We start from the raw sequence: 16,550 nt of genomic DNA on the forward strand, positions 1-16,550 counted from the left end.
AGGAAGCTGCCTCGTCTGTTTGTTTATGTGTGCGGAGGTTTGAAGTGTTTGCCGCTTGCAGATGTTTATGCAACCCCGAGAGCGTTTCTCATGAATCACACGCACACACAAACACTTTCTTCTTGTAAACAGATGGGTCTCCAGTCACCCAACAACAAGCTCACCCGCTGCCACGCCAGTACGGTAACTGATTACATTCCTTAGTTTACTGACTCACTTTCAGTTACTGCAGCTTCACAGCTGCTGTCTTTCTCATCGTGAGCTGACCGGTAGCATTAGCATCGCCCAGAGCCGTTCTAAAGATGGCTATGCTATGCTAGTGTGTCCATAGTGCTTGGGGAGTTCTGTAGTCTCTACGCAGGTCCTTCACCCTGGTGGTTCTTGTGTTGACGTGATGCAGTTCACCACCATAACACTAGGGGACGTAGAAGGATCAGGTTGAAACCACATGAAACTTCTCGGTAGCATTTATTGTCCTCATAATGAGCAATTTGGCTGAAAGATGGGCAGTGAGTCAGTTTTGTATTGAGGCGGTTCGCGGCAAGGCGTAGCCTTCGTGTATTGGTTGCGTGTGGAGCGTAGCTTTGGCTCGAGATGTACTATTGACTTGATGAGGAGTGCGTCATTGATCATGAACACAACATGCACATTTAACACCCCCCACTGTAAGCAGCATTAGCATTAGCGTCATCCACATTAGCTGTGATTAGCATTAGGAGCCTCAAGCAAAGGTTGACTTTCTTTCATAAACATTAAACTTTGTGAGTAGCTCATTCAATTCAGATCATTCAATACCAATGCTAATCCATTAGCCTTAACATTAGCCACGGCCGCTCTATGCATTAGACTCGGCATACACTCGAAGCTAACTTTTCCATCATGAAGTCATAAGTCCAACCTGATGTAATTATTGTTTATTAACCCAAACTACCTCAATCCACTCCCGTAAAACACTTCTGACAAAGCTCTCCTCTCGTGGAAACTTCAGACTCATTATATACTGATGATGTAGAAATAGGGTTTACCACAGCTGTTGGAAAAAGAGCTACTATTTTACTAAACTCCTGTTTTCTCGAGGAGGAGCTCCTCGTTAGTCCCGAGCTAACTCGAGTGCTGAAACATGAATGATGTCCCACTGTGAGTAGTATTTTCTCTGCTTTAGCGTTTGCAGCCCAGGTTGAAATAATTCCATTACTCATAGCAGGAGCTCTCACATCATATGTAAGTTCATAATATTACATTTTAAGTATCCCCTTCCAGGACTATTCAGTGGCCATTTGGTTTGGTCACATGTCGGAAAATAATCTCCAAAAGAAGCCTCTGCGTCCATCCTGTTGAACATTTTCTCTACATTCACTTGTCAACATATCAGATAAAACTCCTACAGTAACAAGTAATCACAGCATTCAGGCCCGCCAACACACAAACAAAGGCAATGTGTGTGAGCAGATCCGTGTGTGGGATGAAAAAGGCCTGTTGCATAATCCAAAGACTGGGGGTTGGTTTATTTTTTGTTTTGTGTTTTTTTTATAATGCCAAAATCTGTTTTTCATGAAAGAAATGAATGTTTAATTGGGAAGAACATAATAAAGAAAGGGCATTACAGGTAACAGACAATTAGAATTAGAAAGAATTAGAGCTGCTAACTGACTTTGAGCTTCCATTTTTGTACACGGGCATTAATTCTGGAAAATCACTTTGTTCCTCTATTTTTACGCGTTAGTGTTAGAGCGACTAACCTCACTATGATTACACCTTTGACGTATTAGCATTAGAGCAGTTCAGTCACTATTGGTAATCGATTTGACGTGTTAGCATTAGAGCTAAGTCACTATGATCGTCCGTTTGACTTGCTAACATGAAACCAGCTTAGAGCATTGCTAACGTCATTTTGCTGCTTTTGTGTGCAGCTGCTCATGCTGACCTCGAGCTACTATCAATAGAAACCTCATAGAAACCCATGCAAACTTCCCTTAAAAGGGTTCAACTGTCCCCACAGAGGACAGCCACCCGAGTAACAACCTTAGGTTGGTTTGTTGTGCCTAAAAAAGCTTTGATTTCCTCTGCTGAAGCGAGCTTTATCAGGCTTTCGCTAATCCACCCCGCAGACGGAGTGTCCTCTAGTCCTCCGGAGGACGAGTCCTCAGCGGCTCCCGACTGTACGAGCCCGATCAAATTGCTCAGCGGGGATAAATCTGACTTCATCTCTGTTTATTTTGAGGCGAAGTGGCCCTTTAAAGGACGAGTGTGATTAGAGGGCGACGCAGCCAGACTGAAGATGACGCATCCATTTAGAAGGAGGGAGTCATTTCCCCTGGCGAGGGCGGGGCAGGACCCGGGGGGGGGGGGCTTTTAGTCAGAGTTCACTGCAGCAGGGATTAAAAGATGAGGTGGTGCCGTGCGATGACTCTCATGGACGACTCTGAATAGTCTTAATTCTTCAGTCCCCGTCCGATTTTATTCACGTTTGTTGGTCTTTTAAGGCCCCATTTTCACAACAACGACCACCCTATCTATTTTCTATACTGCTTATCACGATCAGTGTCATGGGGCGATGGAGCCAATCACAGCCTACTATGTTCTAGGGCAGGATACAACCTGGATGGGTCACCGGACAAACACAGAGAGACAGACAACCACACAATCACATTCACACCTATTGGCAATTTAAAGTCACCAATGAACCTCACACGCATGTTTTTAGAGGGTAGGAGGAAACTGGAGTACCTTGAGGATTAGGGCTAGGGTTAGGGCGAAGGGTTAGGGCTAGGGTAAGGGCTAGGGCTAGGGCTAGGGCTAGGGTTAGGGTTAGGGTTCGCCCACACAGGGAGAGCATGCAAACTCCTCACAGAAAGGCAACTCGACGGCTCATCAGAATTTAAAGAAATCAAGTTCAAATCCTCACTCAAGCTGAAACATCCAGAAGAGAAAGCTTAGTGCAACAAATGGCACTTTCCATGTTGACATCATTTACCTTCTATGAATGCTAAAAAAAACCAAAACGTCTACAGTACATGGGGCAGTGCACAGCCTCTACACAGTTGCTTCATCCGAGAAGTTCTGCACTGAGGTTGATCTGCGAAATAGTTCATCTCGTGAGTCGTTGAGCTGATGTTGGGATTGAGAAAGTACTCGGGAAGCGTTGTTCTATGGCAGAGGTCGACAACTTTTACTGCCAAAAGAACTGTTTTTGTCACTTTCACCCAAATAAAACTCATGTGGAGCTGCAAAACTTATCGAATGAAATATATTAGACTGAATTGTGGAAAACTTCCCATCCTCTCTGATGGATTAACTTCTACATTAATTGACTTTTCTCCAACCAAAAAAAAAAAAATTGAGTTTGCTTCTCCACTTGGACTGTCGTACAGAACAGCAGACGTTCCCTCCACATCCGGACACGTTGCACCGAAACACGTGGTTCCTGGACTCGTTCCCGCTCACTGGTCCCCGAAGCCTCCGTCCTCCTCCAGCCCAGAGTCATGATCGGCCTCTCAATTATTAATAACCGAACTGCAAATGAGTGGTGAGCAGCTGCTCAATAATACATCTTTCAGCGGTGGCTCAACGTGTGGCTGCCCCTGTTTTCGCAAAAGTTCGTGAACGGTTCACACGGGCTGTTTTTCTGCTCGGCTCAATATGACATTTTAGTGAGACTATCGCAACGTTACCAAGAACCATAAAAACAGGACTCACACACACACGTAGAGTTGCATACACTCACTCACTCACTCACATGACTTTGTGGGTTTAGAATCGTTTTCTCTGTCTGAAGCCACAATCTTGGTTGATGAATGTGCCGAAATCCCATCGTGACTGTGGAAATGGAAGTAAACCTTCTTCTTTTTCTTCTTCTTTTGGGTTTTAACAACAGTTTGCATTCGTGAAGTTGCACTACCGCCATCTGCTGGTCCCAGCGAGTCCAAACCTTTCCAAAAAGTGAAGAAAGAAAACGCTCCTAGAAATAAACCTACCCGACAGTCTCGTGCCTGACAAATGGTCAAAATTGCAGAAAAAGTTGCGTGAATTGGTTAAAGTTGCAGGTCTCGATACAGTGATCTTGACCCGGTCTCATCTTGGTTTTGGTCTTAACTCTGTCTCAGCCTCTTGAAGTATCGACGTTAGACTCTAGAATGTATGAAAAAACACCTGTTACTTTTTAAAGTCGATGAAAGAGAAAACAGAGTTGAGGGCTGGCATTCTGCATGGTGACTGACCTCTAACGTGTGTGTGTGTGTGTGTGTGTGTGTGTGTGTGTGTGTGTGTGTGTGTGTGTGTGTGTGTGTGTGTGTGTGTGTGTGTGTGTGTGTGTGTGTGTGTGTGTGTGTGTGTGTGTGTGTGTGTGTGTGTGTGTGAAAGCTACAGAGCCCTTTACACGCTCACGCATAAATCCAATGATTTGTTATTCAAATCACACATTTGAATTTCTTTTTCAACTTTTCCAACACACCAGAAGCATTTCACCCAGCAGTGTGTGTGTGTGTGTCTCTGTGTTCCTGTGTGTGTGTTTCTGTCTGTAGCTTTGTATGTGTTTATGTGAGTGAGTGAGATAGAGAGAGAGAGTGACAGAGAGAATCTATGGTCTCTTGTCTCCTATTTAAATGGGCCGTTTGTCTGTCATGACCTACACACACACACACACACACATACACACATACACACACACACACACACACACACACACACACACACACACACACACACACACACACACACACACACACACAGTCTTACAAAGACGTTATGGTTTCTGTGGACAGTGGAACAAAAGAGGACTATGCTGTTATATTCAACACACACACACACACACACACACACACACACACACACACACACACACACACACACACACACACACACACACACACACCTCCTGTGGCCTGGTTGTCGCCACAATGTCATTCCAGTCCAGGGAGATGAAGGACGAGTCGGCTCGGTTGAACTGAGTGACGAAGAAAGAACTTCAGTACTTCATCAGAAGCTCCAGGCTGATTAGCAGCTGTGTGTTCACCAGACTCCTGTTTCACATCGTGTAGATACAGAAAAAACACACCAACGGGAAGGTCGTCTCATATGTGCAAGTGTACACAAGAATATGAAGAAGATCTCTCCTCTTCGTCCTCCTCTTCGTCCTCCTCCCGGTGATTCATGTTGTCTGGTCCCTGCAGTCTGCTCTGTGTCCAGTCCAGAGGCGAACTAATTGAATCTTAGACACGGACAGTATTTTTCCTCCATCGGGAATAATGAAAGCAAAGTAAAAGGGCCTCGTGTCGAAGTGGCTTATGCGCTTTGTGACATTGATCAGAGATTAAAACCCCAGACTGGGATCGGGGACAGTGAAAATAAAAGTAATTTATTACCATTTCTGGCTACGTCCTGCTGCAGAAAATGAAAAGTTACGTGTCCTCGTAAAAACAGCTGTGTCATTGTAGTGTTAGCGTTAGCATTAGCTGAGCATTCTGTACTGTGTGAGTCAGACTGATTAACTCATTAAGTTCTGATGGAGATACGTCAGTTCGTGGGAGGATTTGTGAACTAATGGCAATGAGAAGAAGCATACGGAGGACTAAATGTACCAAAATCAAATAAATAAATACACCAATAAATTAATTGGAATTAAATATGAATAGAATAGAATAGAATATCTTTGTTGTAAGACGTCCGTGTGTGTGTGTGTGTGTGTGTGTGTGTGTGTGTGTGTGTGTGTGTGTGTGTGTGTGTGTGTGTGTGTGTGTGTGTGTGAGAGTGTGTGTGTGTGTGTGTGTGTGTGTGTGTGTGTGTGTGTGTGTGTGTGTGTGTGTGTGTGTGTGTGTGTGTGTGTGTGTGTGTGTGTGTGTGTGTCATTCACTCAACACAATACCAATTCATATTAAGTAATAAAACACAATTATTGTACATATGTAGTAATTTGATTCTTGTTTTTATCCACAGTGGGTGCTGGCCTTTGAGATCTTCATCCCTCTTGTCCTCTTCTTCATCCTCCTGGGTCTGAGGCAGAAGAAACCAGCCATTCCTGTCAAAGAAGGTATGAGACGACAAGAAGCAGCATTAATACGGGTTCGGGTTTTTCAGGGTGTTTGAAACGTCACCGTTTGGACCGTCTTTCCTGTCGGCAATAACATTTTGATGGTGAATGGATTTGCTCTTTGGTAGAGCGTTTTACAGTGTTATTCACTTTCATCCAATTACACACCAATGCAGGCCGCTACCATGCAAGGACCAGGACCACAAAAAAAGAAATATCAGGATAGTCTTTTTTTTCAGTATTATTTGGAAATTAAATTGTTAAGATCTATACAACCAAAGCAAAAGTCCCAATTTAAGTTTAATCTGTGAGATTTATTCTGACCATAATAAAAATAAAATATCTAGATGCTGGGAGCCATTCCTTTAGGATGTAAACATTAACAACAAAGTACAAAGAATCTTGAGGTTTCAGTTGCATTTCAACTCAAACCTCACAGATAGAGACAGAATCATACTTATTTTGACAATATATGTCACATATTCAGTTGATTTCATTGTGGAAAATAGATACCTGTATTAATAATAATGTGGTTAAGTAATCATAAAAACATTTATTTATTTTGAGTTAATTAGAATAATAGCAAATTACAAATAAAGGTATAAAACAATGCTGTACATATATAGTGAAAAATATTCATTGTGTTTATGCTCATTGGCCTCCGGCCTTTGGATAATGTTTTCTTGTGAAATCAGAGAACCTTTGCATTTCAGTTTCCACAACAGTGCTCGGAGTCACTAAACTAAGACTTTAGGGGAGTTTCATTCGAGTCTGAGCAATCAACAACAGAACACCTTCTACAAGCTGTGCCACCGAAAAGGAAATCAACAGGCTGAAGAAGTCGCACCTGCTAGGAGGAGGACAGCCCCCAGGGGTTGTCACCTCCTTTTCGGAGGATGAGAAAGAACTTATCATTTAATTCCTCCAGCAGAATCCCACACTGTACTGGGATGAATCAGTCTGCATGATTGTTGGTTTGTGTGCGACACTAAAACCAAGTGGTGTTTCAGTCACCTAAAGTTTGGTGCTGAACCCAGATTTCAGCACCGGGGACAGTTCTGGACAGTGAACCCAGATTTCAGCACCGGGGACAGTTCTGGACAGTGAACCCAGATTTCAGCACGAGGGACAGTTCCAGGCGCTGAACGCAGATTTCAGCACCGGGAACAGTTCCGGGTGCTGAACCCAGATTTCAGCACCGGGGACAGTTCTGGACAGTGAACCCATATTTCAGCACCAGGGACAGTTCCGGGCGCTGAACCCATATTTCAGCACCAGGGACAGTTCCGGACAGTGAACCCAGATTTTAGCACCAGGGACAGTTCCGGACACTGAACCCAGATTTCAGCACCAGGGACAGTTCCTGTGCCTTTTCCTTCCGGCTCTTGGCCAAAATCCCACGGTGCACTTCTTTCCGGGCAAACGTGGCTGCCGGCAACACAGTTTTTAACTTTGCTTAAGCAGATTTTTTAAAACGACTCTCAAGTTGGAACTTATTGAAACCACACGAGCTCAGTCTTACTGTCACTGCGACGTTGCAGTAGTAAATAGTACTTCTGCTCATCCAGAACAACAGTGTTTACATGAACAAAGTGAACCAGTGGGACGTCCATGTTGAAACTCGACTTTGTTTTACTTTGAGTTTTTTTCTTGTGTTTTTTTTTTCTTTTTTTTTCATTTCATTCCATATGCTGCTGTTAAAACTGTCTTTACATGTTGAGCTGCACTGCCGGAGCTCAGAGAGGCTGCATGATCTACCCCGGTATCCTCCTTCCTGTCGTCCATGTTGAAATGTTTTGCTGTGATATTGGTGAAGCTGAGCAGCTCACACCTCCTTGCTGTAGTTCCTGTGTCTTCAGCTCACCGTCTAGGGCCTGATTTACACAAAAAGAGCCTCTATGCTAACGTAATCTCTAATATGCACCGACACCAGTGACATTATTACTTATATAATAATAATGTGATTACAATTCTTAGAGGAACATTAAAAGTCTTTTATTTCCTGTTACTTTACACAGTTTTCGTATTGACACATGAAGATTGGTGCTCCTGATTTTTAGTCGGAATTAAGTGAAATACAACTATCAATATGGGAACTTCCTGTCTGGTTCAGTTTTTGCAACTTCACACAACTTCTGTTTGAAATATACCTTTAGTTGTGGAGAATGTGCGACTACAGTTGGCCAAATAACTGTAGCTCCAAATAAAGCATGACGGAGAACAAACGCGGCTCATTGAGCGGTCCCAACCGAAGGCGGAAATGCCGACACTTTAGCCAGTGGTTGCTAGCGGGCTAATTAGCTCATGGTTTATGGGTAGCCACAATGAGCATCTTCCTCAATACACTACTCCACGAACTTTGGTTTGGATCAAACAGTGCTGGTGTGAAACTGCCCTTAAATACCATATGTTTTCTTCAATGAATTCAATAATGTTGTTATTCCTGCTTATTTAAGTCGACACCTCTGCGTCTTGTCGCTCCAGTTCTTCATGTTGTAGTTGTAGCTCCCAGTTTATTTTCATTTGGTTTGTTTTTTTGTCTCTGTTCTTTCACCTTCTGCTCCTCTTTGTTTCTATCCCCCTGCTTTCTTTCTTTCTTCCTTTGTTTTGGTGCATGATGCATGTTCTCCACGCGTTGGACGGAGCAGTGTGTAAGTCTCATCGTGTTCGTCCTCATCGGGTCCCGTTGCCTTTAAAACCTTTAACCTTTTACCTGATTATCTCCCTGATTATTAAACGACTGTATGGAAACCTGTACGACTCAGTCACTCAGCCCCACTTTGTTTAGTTTTAGTTTCACTCTAATTAAAGAACACCCGAGGAACATTAGCTCTCCTGACTCATTGGAGTCATTTTCGCGACTCTTTTTAAAAAAAAATCTCCTTCAGGAGTTTTTTTTTATTAACTAAGTCATAACTTGACAAAGATCTTAACTGAACTTATAAGAAAAGCACATTTGAGACTAAAGTTCCTTATGCCTTTGTTTTTTTTTTTTAAGTATTTTGCTTTCTTTTTTTCTGTCGTTTCGTCGAAACATGCCAAAGTATGTAGTTAAAAACCCGATTGCCTGAAAAGAAGAAAGCAAATCTGTTGTTCTCAGTTTTACAGTTGTTAGTGAACTGGACTCTGAGAATCTTTCCATGAAGTTCTCGGAACTTCACTACAGATCAATATGACTTGTAACTAACTGAGTCAGAGTATTTAAGCTTGGGTTCTTTGCAAACATAAATCCAGACAGTTGTTCATCCTTCAATCTTTTATATAGGATCAAACCACCATTTCTAGCACAAGTTTGGTGTCTAATCTGTGTTTTTCACATTTAAGAATCTCCTCATGCACGAAACCGCCTCTTTACAGGAAGTGAGGACATCAGGACGACCTAAAATGTCTGAGCACTCTCCCTGAGTGGTCATAAACAAGTTCATTTCCTTCAGGGCTGAGTCACTGAATCACTTTGTTTTAAGTGTGTGTGTGTGAGTGTGTGTGTTCCTCTTAGTCCTGGTCAGTGATGAGGTAAAGCTTTACCATTCTAATAAGTGATTTTGGCTCGTTGGAGTATAATCTGGTATATCGCTCCTTTAAATCATCACTACTACCTGTTAAGTAAAGCTCACTGATCGGCTTCCTCTTGCTTACACTAACCTCTAGATTATAGAACTTTGTGGAATTGTTAAACAGGAAATGTTCCAGGAAACGAGTTACTTTTTAGTTAGTACTAAAATATCACTTAAAAGAAAACAAACCCATCACCAGAATAAACTGAAGAGTTTTGTGGCTGTTGGACTCAGAGGAACACACTCGTACTGATGTTTAATAATGATTAATCTCTTCTTTTTTTAACGAATGTGCTCACACATATTGACTTGTATCTCACTTTTCAGTGTGCGGTGGGAGTGTTTCCATGTTAAAACCTGTTCCTCTGCTTAACCCTCTGACCCGTGCTCACCTCTCGGCCCTGGAGGTCCGAGGCGACGCATGTCAGTGAGCGGTCACAGACGGAGACGATAATACAGATTAGCTCAACTGGACTTGGCTTTTAAACTCACGTGAAAGAGTGTTCATCCTATTTTCTTGCATTTCCTTGAATGCAGCATTGTTGGTTTAGAAATTAAACATATTTCAAGTGCGTAGGCAGCTTGAAGTGCCATAATATTTTCAAAAATGTCTGACTGTAACAACAAAAAGCAACAGTTGCCACCTTACGAGATAAAATATATGATATTTTCAGAAAAAGAAAAACGAAATCAAAAAATTATTTGGCTTTGTTTGTTTTAAAAGTCATATATAATATTTCATAATCTTATATGATAATATCAATAATAAAATAAGAGAACTAAATGCACTATTTATCATTATTATTATTATTATTATTATTAATAATAATAATAATAATAATAAAGATGTTAATTACACGGTGTTACTAGTATTTTTAAAAACTTACGTACGGTAATTTTTGTGTTTTCATCATTAACAAAGCACATTACAGTAAGAATGAACCCTCAGCTTGGTACCGGGAGGCCACAAGTTCGACATGCCACCACCGTGAGCAAGACCCCCGACCCCCGACCCCCGACCCCCACCAGCTCCCAGGGGGCCGTATTGTGAGCCACCAACTTGTTAATGCGGTGAATACATTTCCCCAAAGGGATTAATAAAGTATCATTACAAAGATAAATTAAATGTCATTTCAAGGCATTTAAAAAAAAGAAAACAGAAAAAAGAAAACAATTTCCTGCTGATTCAGAAAGAACCGGCAGAATTGGGGACGTTATTCGTGGTGCAGAAACCCAGAAAAACCCATGGCCAGGGAGGGCTGCCCCCCCCCCGGAGGCCTCCTGAGTTCAGCGGGGGCCATTTTTCCAGCTGTGCTGGGGAACTGCCGTCACAGACAGATGTGCCGATCCAGACCGCCGTGCTGACATGTGGGGGCGCCTCGGACCCCCAGCCGGACACCTCGCAGAGTGTCTGCCTCCTTTCTCCACATGACAACACCCAACCTCCTCTCTCTACATCCTCTGTGGCTCCCTCTGTCTTCCTCTCTGCTCCCTCCCTCCCTCCCTCCCTCCCTCCCTCCCTCCTCCCGTGCAGCCTTCTACAGCGCAGCGCCCCTCACCTCAGCCGGCATCATTCCCATCATGCAGTCGCTGTGTCCCGACGGCCAGAGAGACGAGTTCGGATTCCTGCAGTACAAAAACTCCACGTGAGTGGATTTCCTTTACGCGACGGCCAGCTGAAGCTTCACGGAGCCTCACGAACCCGCTCTCCTTATCCCCTGACACCCACCAGGGGGCGCAGTTGGTTTGAATGTAGCGGCTGAAAGACTGGCAATGAAGTGAACGCTTTCAACGACTTGTTGAAGGGACAGCGCCCTCCAGTGGCTCCAGAAAATAAAGACACTTGGTCATCAGGCTTCATTTGATCATCACTCAATTCTTTTACAAAACTCCACATTTATTATTATTATTATTACTATTATTATTATTATTATTGTTAATAACCTATTAAAAAAAAAATTCAAACGTATTCACGTTTTCCCCTCATGATTATCTATCTATCTATTGCTCTAACTATCTCTCAATCCCGCTATCTATCTATCTATCTATCTATCTATCTATCTATCTATCTATCTATCTATCTATCTATCTATCTATCTATCTCTCTATCTCTCTATCCATCTATCTCTTTATCTATCTCTGTCTCTCTATCCATCTATCTCTCTATCCATCTATAAGGAGAGGAGTTACTACACTTAAAAAAACAAAACAAAAAAAACAAGGTTCTGTCCCTGAACCAAGACGTTACATAAAAAGCTCAAATGTGTCAGTTTTCAACAACATTCTTTACGTCCTATTGGGAATCCAACCTGAGGGTTTTATTATTTCCTCACATTTAACTCTGTCCCACCGAACGCCTGTTCCTCCTGCCAGTGTGACTCAGCTGCTGGAGAGGATCAGCGAGGTGGTGGAGCAGAACCGACTCTTCACCTCGGACCGGCCCGGTCTGGGCCAGGAGCTGGAGACTCTGCAGCAGCACCTGGAGAACCTGGGCTCCGCGCCGCTGCCGCCGGACTACAGCTTCAACAGCAGCCAAGGTCTGACCTGCACCCGGTTCTCACCCGACCCGGTTCTCACCCGACCCGGTTCTCACCCGCACTGGGACTTCAGCAGCTTCCTCGAGAGACGAAGGAGTTAAATCTGCCAAAAGAACCTGAAGTTATTGAAAAAAAAAAAAAAATCCAAAAGAGCCCAAAAATATTATCAAAATAGTTTGTTTGCTTTCATGACCTTTTGTAACGGCAAGAATTTGCTAGTCTATTCTGAAATTTACATATTAAAGGAAATCAGATATTATAATATTTACGTGTCTAAAGTATCACTTCACATAAATTGGACACCTTTATTGTGAAAGGTGTTGCGTTATGTGACCTCCACAGATGCATTAATGTCGAGGGTCAAATTCTGACCAAGAGCGGTTTTGAATGTCATTTTTGCTGATCTAGTGTTTTTAGATCAGCCTCTGTCACTTTTCATATTTATACTTTAAAAAAAAAATCCCATGGCGGGCCGGATTAGATCCTCTGGCGGGCCGGTTCTGGCCCCCGGACCACATGTTTGACACCCCTGCTTTAGGGCTAACGTGTGATGTTTGTTGCACTGTTTCACTCATTTGCAGGCTTCACGCTCGCCAGCGTGTTGAAGAACCAGTCGCTTTTCCTCCAGTTCCTCCAGAGGAACCTCTCGCTGTCCAACTCCTCGGCCGGCCTGCTGCTCGACACGCCGCTCAGCGTCAGAGAGGTGATTCACCACCACTGTTCCTTCCCAGGTGTTTTATGTACAGTGCTCCTGAAACAGCCAAAAAAGAAAAAGAACTAATAAGCGTAAGGATCAGGCCTTGTGTATCTGTTGATCCTCCCAAGAGATCAAACCATCTACAGAAGTAATTCACTCGCTATTTCCCTTAAACTACAACCGCAACAGCTTCTCATCACCATCCGAAGTCTGATATGTGCTACAGTACTACAGCAGGGCTGCAACGATTACTCGAGTAATTCCATTACAAAAAAAAAAAAAAAAGATTTCCTCTGCCACGAAGCCTCATTTAATTGAATTTAAAGCTCACGTTTTGGGCTCTTTTTTATCACATGACACAACGTGTTTACATCTGCAAAGCAGAAGAAGCAGTCTTTTGGTTACATGTCTGCAGTTTTGCTGGGAACCAATGGAATGACGGACAAAACTGCGAAAAGTATTATAAGAAATAAAGAAATTTCACTTCAATTTTTTTTTCAATCTCTGGTCCACAGCGTGCAGGAGTCTTGCTCCAAGTCTTGTTCCACAGCCAAGCACTTTTATTTATTTTTATTTTATATTTATAATTGGGCTTTCGGCAAAAAGTATTTTTTACCCAATTAATCTATGGAATATTTGCTGGAATACTCAATTGCCTCATAACGAGCGGTTTGTGTTGTTCACTCTTGAATTTAACAGATTATTTCCAATAAAGTGCACATTTGCGACATCATCTGGATCACATTAAAACCACCCCCAGCTCGTAGTAGATGCATGCTCTACTTACTTCTACTTGCATTCTGTGTCGGTTCGACGTATGTTTAGAAATTTTTGGAGGTGGTTTGCGTCAAACGCAGAGCCAATATGTATCTTTTGCAAATGGAGTATAATTTCTAGTTTCACCAAAGAGTTTATAATAATTAATACAGTTTATGCCCCCTCTAATATCTGCCTCACTTGGTACGTTCCACTATATATATATATATATATATATATATATATATATATATATATATATATATATATATATATATATATATATATATATATATACATAAAAGGACTAAGGAGCTTCTCCTTGCTGAGCGTCAAACTTATTTTGAAGCAAATGAACAAACTTAAGATCCGAGCATCTTCTGATCTCTGGGTCACGGTGTCCCAGTTTTTCAATGGGTGGAAAAATTATGACATTTCATTAATTTATTTGTAACCAATTAACCAAAAAGCAGGAAAAAAACATGCATGGGCACAGACTCCCACTGTCACTAAGACCATTCCCACCGCCATCAAGACCAGTGAGACCAGTTCACCTGCTTCAGTTGGTTTAAGAGACCAGCAATTTCCATGATGTTTCGTAGCTATTCGGCAATTCAGTCACTGTTGCGATGCAACTTTGTGCCACAAGGTGGTGCATTGAGTCAACAGGAAGTCCTGCTAATCAAACAATAACAGACCAGTTGTCGTTACATGGACCTTAAGTCATTAGTCTGATTAAACATAGAAATCCTTCCAATGCAACACTTTCTTTTTAATTCACTACTTTACCTTAATATTGTTGGTTTGGAAATAATGGAAAGACATTTGGACTGACACTCTCATTGGCTCATGTTTGTGGCGAAATGACCGGCTGATGTTTCATTTATTTCCATTATCTGTGTGCGTTTGTCTCTTTAGGTGTACGGTCTCATCTTTGGCACACCTCTCAGAGGCCGTGGAGGAGCCCAAAGTTGGATTCAGGAAGTGAAAGATCCCAAACAGACGCCAGGAGATGAAGACGTTCACCTCGGGGTGAGTCCACACGGCAAACCTTGAAGCCGGGGTTTCATTTTGAGGAAGTTCAGCATTGTGGCTTTCGATTGCTGCTTCAGCATGAGATGAAAACAAGCAGAACAATATTTCGGGGGTCTGAAATTCTTTCCTGGTCTACCCAGGAGAAGCTGCTGGGTGGAGTCCACAGTCTGGACGGAGATCTGATACATCAAGCCTTACGCGACCCCACGAAGACGGCCCACCGGCAGGCTCTACTCCGACTCATGTCTCGGGCGTTAGGCCTGGCCGAGGTCTCCGGGAAGCAGAGGGGCGACCAGCAGGGCATGAAGGAGGCGGAGGTACCACCATGATATAACTCGCATTCTTCATTTTATATATAATCTAGGTACGGTCAAAAGGCCTGTTTGGCCCCAATACCCGAGGAACCAAACATTGATCACGGTGTGTAACGTACTGATCCGGTCTGCAGGGGGCGTTGCTGAGTGGGTCCGTGCTGGAGGCCCTGACCTGCGGGGAGAGGGGCTCTGCCCGGCTCGGTGACATCCTGCTGGTCCCCGAGAGGCGGCGGCCGGTACTGCAGGCGTACCGCAGCAGCCTGTGCAGCCAGGGGGAGGGTCAACGGTCGGAGCGCTTCAGGCAGCTGAGTCTGGAGCTGAAGGAGCAGATCAACACGCAGAGCCTCGTCGAGAAGGTACGCCGAGGTTCTACACACTGATGAGGGTGGAGGGTGGAGGGTGGAGGGTGGAGGGTGGAGGGTGGGAGGGGCAGATCAGGGATCAGGGAGATTCGGTCAGCCTGAGGGGCCACAGTGTAGAAAGCTCCCCACACTTTACTGTCAGATAAACCTTTTGCCCCTCACTGTTTCATTTTATGCATACAGTAAATGTTTATTTCATTCACTTATATTATTAATAATATTGTTTGTAAATATTAATAATAATAATAATAATTGAATGTGTATTTATGTTCCAGTCCTTTCTTCCATAGTATATTATTTACTTAATGTAGAATCTTGTTGGTTTGACATATATAATTTCATTATTTTTAATAAATAATAATAATAATACATTATTCTTGACATAAATATTCTTTCATTTTATCAATCATTTACTCAGTTGGTTCTTTATTTGTCAGGTTATTTCACCTTGTGCCCCCCCCCCTTTAATTCCCTATATCATATGATGTATATAATATAATATTACTTCTTATTTTACACACAGATGATATTTTTCTTATTTTCCTTTTTTTTTTTTTTAGATGTATTGTATAATTTGTTCATGTCTATTATTTTAGCTGTAATTGTTTTGTGTGAGTTCTCAGGATGAAGGATGTTTCCATTAGGATTCTGACAGTCAACACTGCAAACATAAAAGATCAGAAAAATTAGGAACTACTCACCATTTTTTTAATGTTTATTGGTAGAATTTAGTGAAATGAAGACATGCCTCTTGTGTGTTGTTAAACTGTGTATACCCCCCCCCCGCAATCCAGCTGCACCTGGAGCGCCCCCCGTCCCTGCTGCCCCTGTCCCAGACCCACCTGGGGGCCCTGCTGAAGGACCTGGCTGACGTGGAGCGGCTCCTGAAGGACGTGGACCTCCTCTCCGGCCTCGCCCGCCTCCTGCCCAAAGGAGCCTGCGCCGGACACGCCGCGGTGCCCCCCGCCAACGCCAGCTGGGCCCTGATGAACGCCACCACGTGGGGCCCCAACGCCACCGACGTCCCCCCGGAGGAGACGGCAGGGGAGGACGGAGGAGGAGGAGGAGGAGGAGGAGGAGGAGGAGGAAGGAGGGAGGAAGGAGAAAACCCTCATTCTCAGTTCTCTGCGTTCGTGCAGCTGTGGGCCGGACTGCAGCCCATCCTGTGTGGGAACAACAGGTGAGGACTCACACAGGAAGTTACCTCAGTGACACTTCCTGCTTTGCTGAAACCACATTCTGCATATCAGACCAAAATCACGGGCAGGCA

The 16,550-nt window shown here is 43.3% G+C and overlaps 1 protein-coding gene across 3 annotated transcripts in view; it reads left to right on the forward strand.

The window, feature by feature from the left end:
- The window catches only part of abca2 (ATP-binding cassette, sub-family A (ABC1), member 2), a 56,486-nt gene that overhangs the window by 12,923 nt on the left and 27,013 nt on the right, over positions 1-16,550 (forward strand). For 2 of the 3 annotated variants that reach the window (XM_080499045.1, XM_080499046.1), the window contains exons 1-7: positions 10,594-11,225; positions 11,953-12,116; positions 12,698-12,819; positions 14,488-14,601; positions 14,745-14,921; positions 15,053-15,274; positions 16,075-16,460. In XM_080499045.1, the coding sequence (XP_080355171.1) occupies positions 11,008-11,225; positions 11,953-12,116; positions 12,698-12,819; positions 14,488-14,601; positions 14,745-14,921; positions 15,053-15,274; positions 16,075-16,460 (1,403 nt within the window). In that variant the 5' untranslated portion in view covers positions 10,594-11,007. Of the gene's footprint in view, positions 1-5,931; positions 6,026-10,593; positions 11,226-11,952; positions 12,117-12,697; positions 12,820-14,487; positions 14,602-14,744; positions 14,922-15,052; positions 15,275-16,074; positions 16,461-16,550 lie in introns of those variants that run through there. The other variant, XM_080499047.1, reaches the window with a different exon arrangement.

The sequence above is a fragment of the Blennius ocellaris genome (genome assembly GCF_963422515.1).
Source record: "Blennius ocellaris genome assembly, chromosome: 7".
NCBI classification, from domain to species: Eukaryota; Metazoa; Chordata; class Actinopteri; order Blenniiformes; family Blenniidae; genus Blennius; species Blennius ocellaris.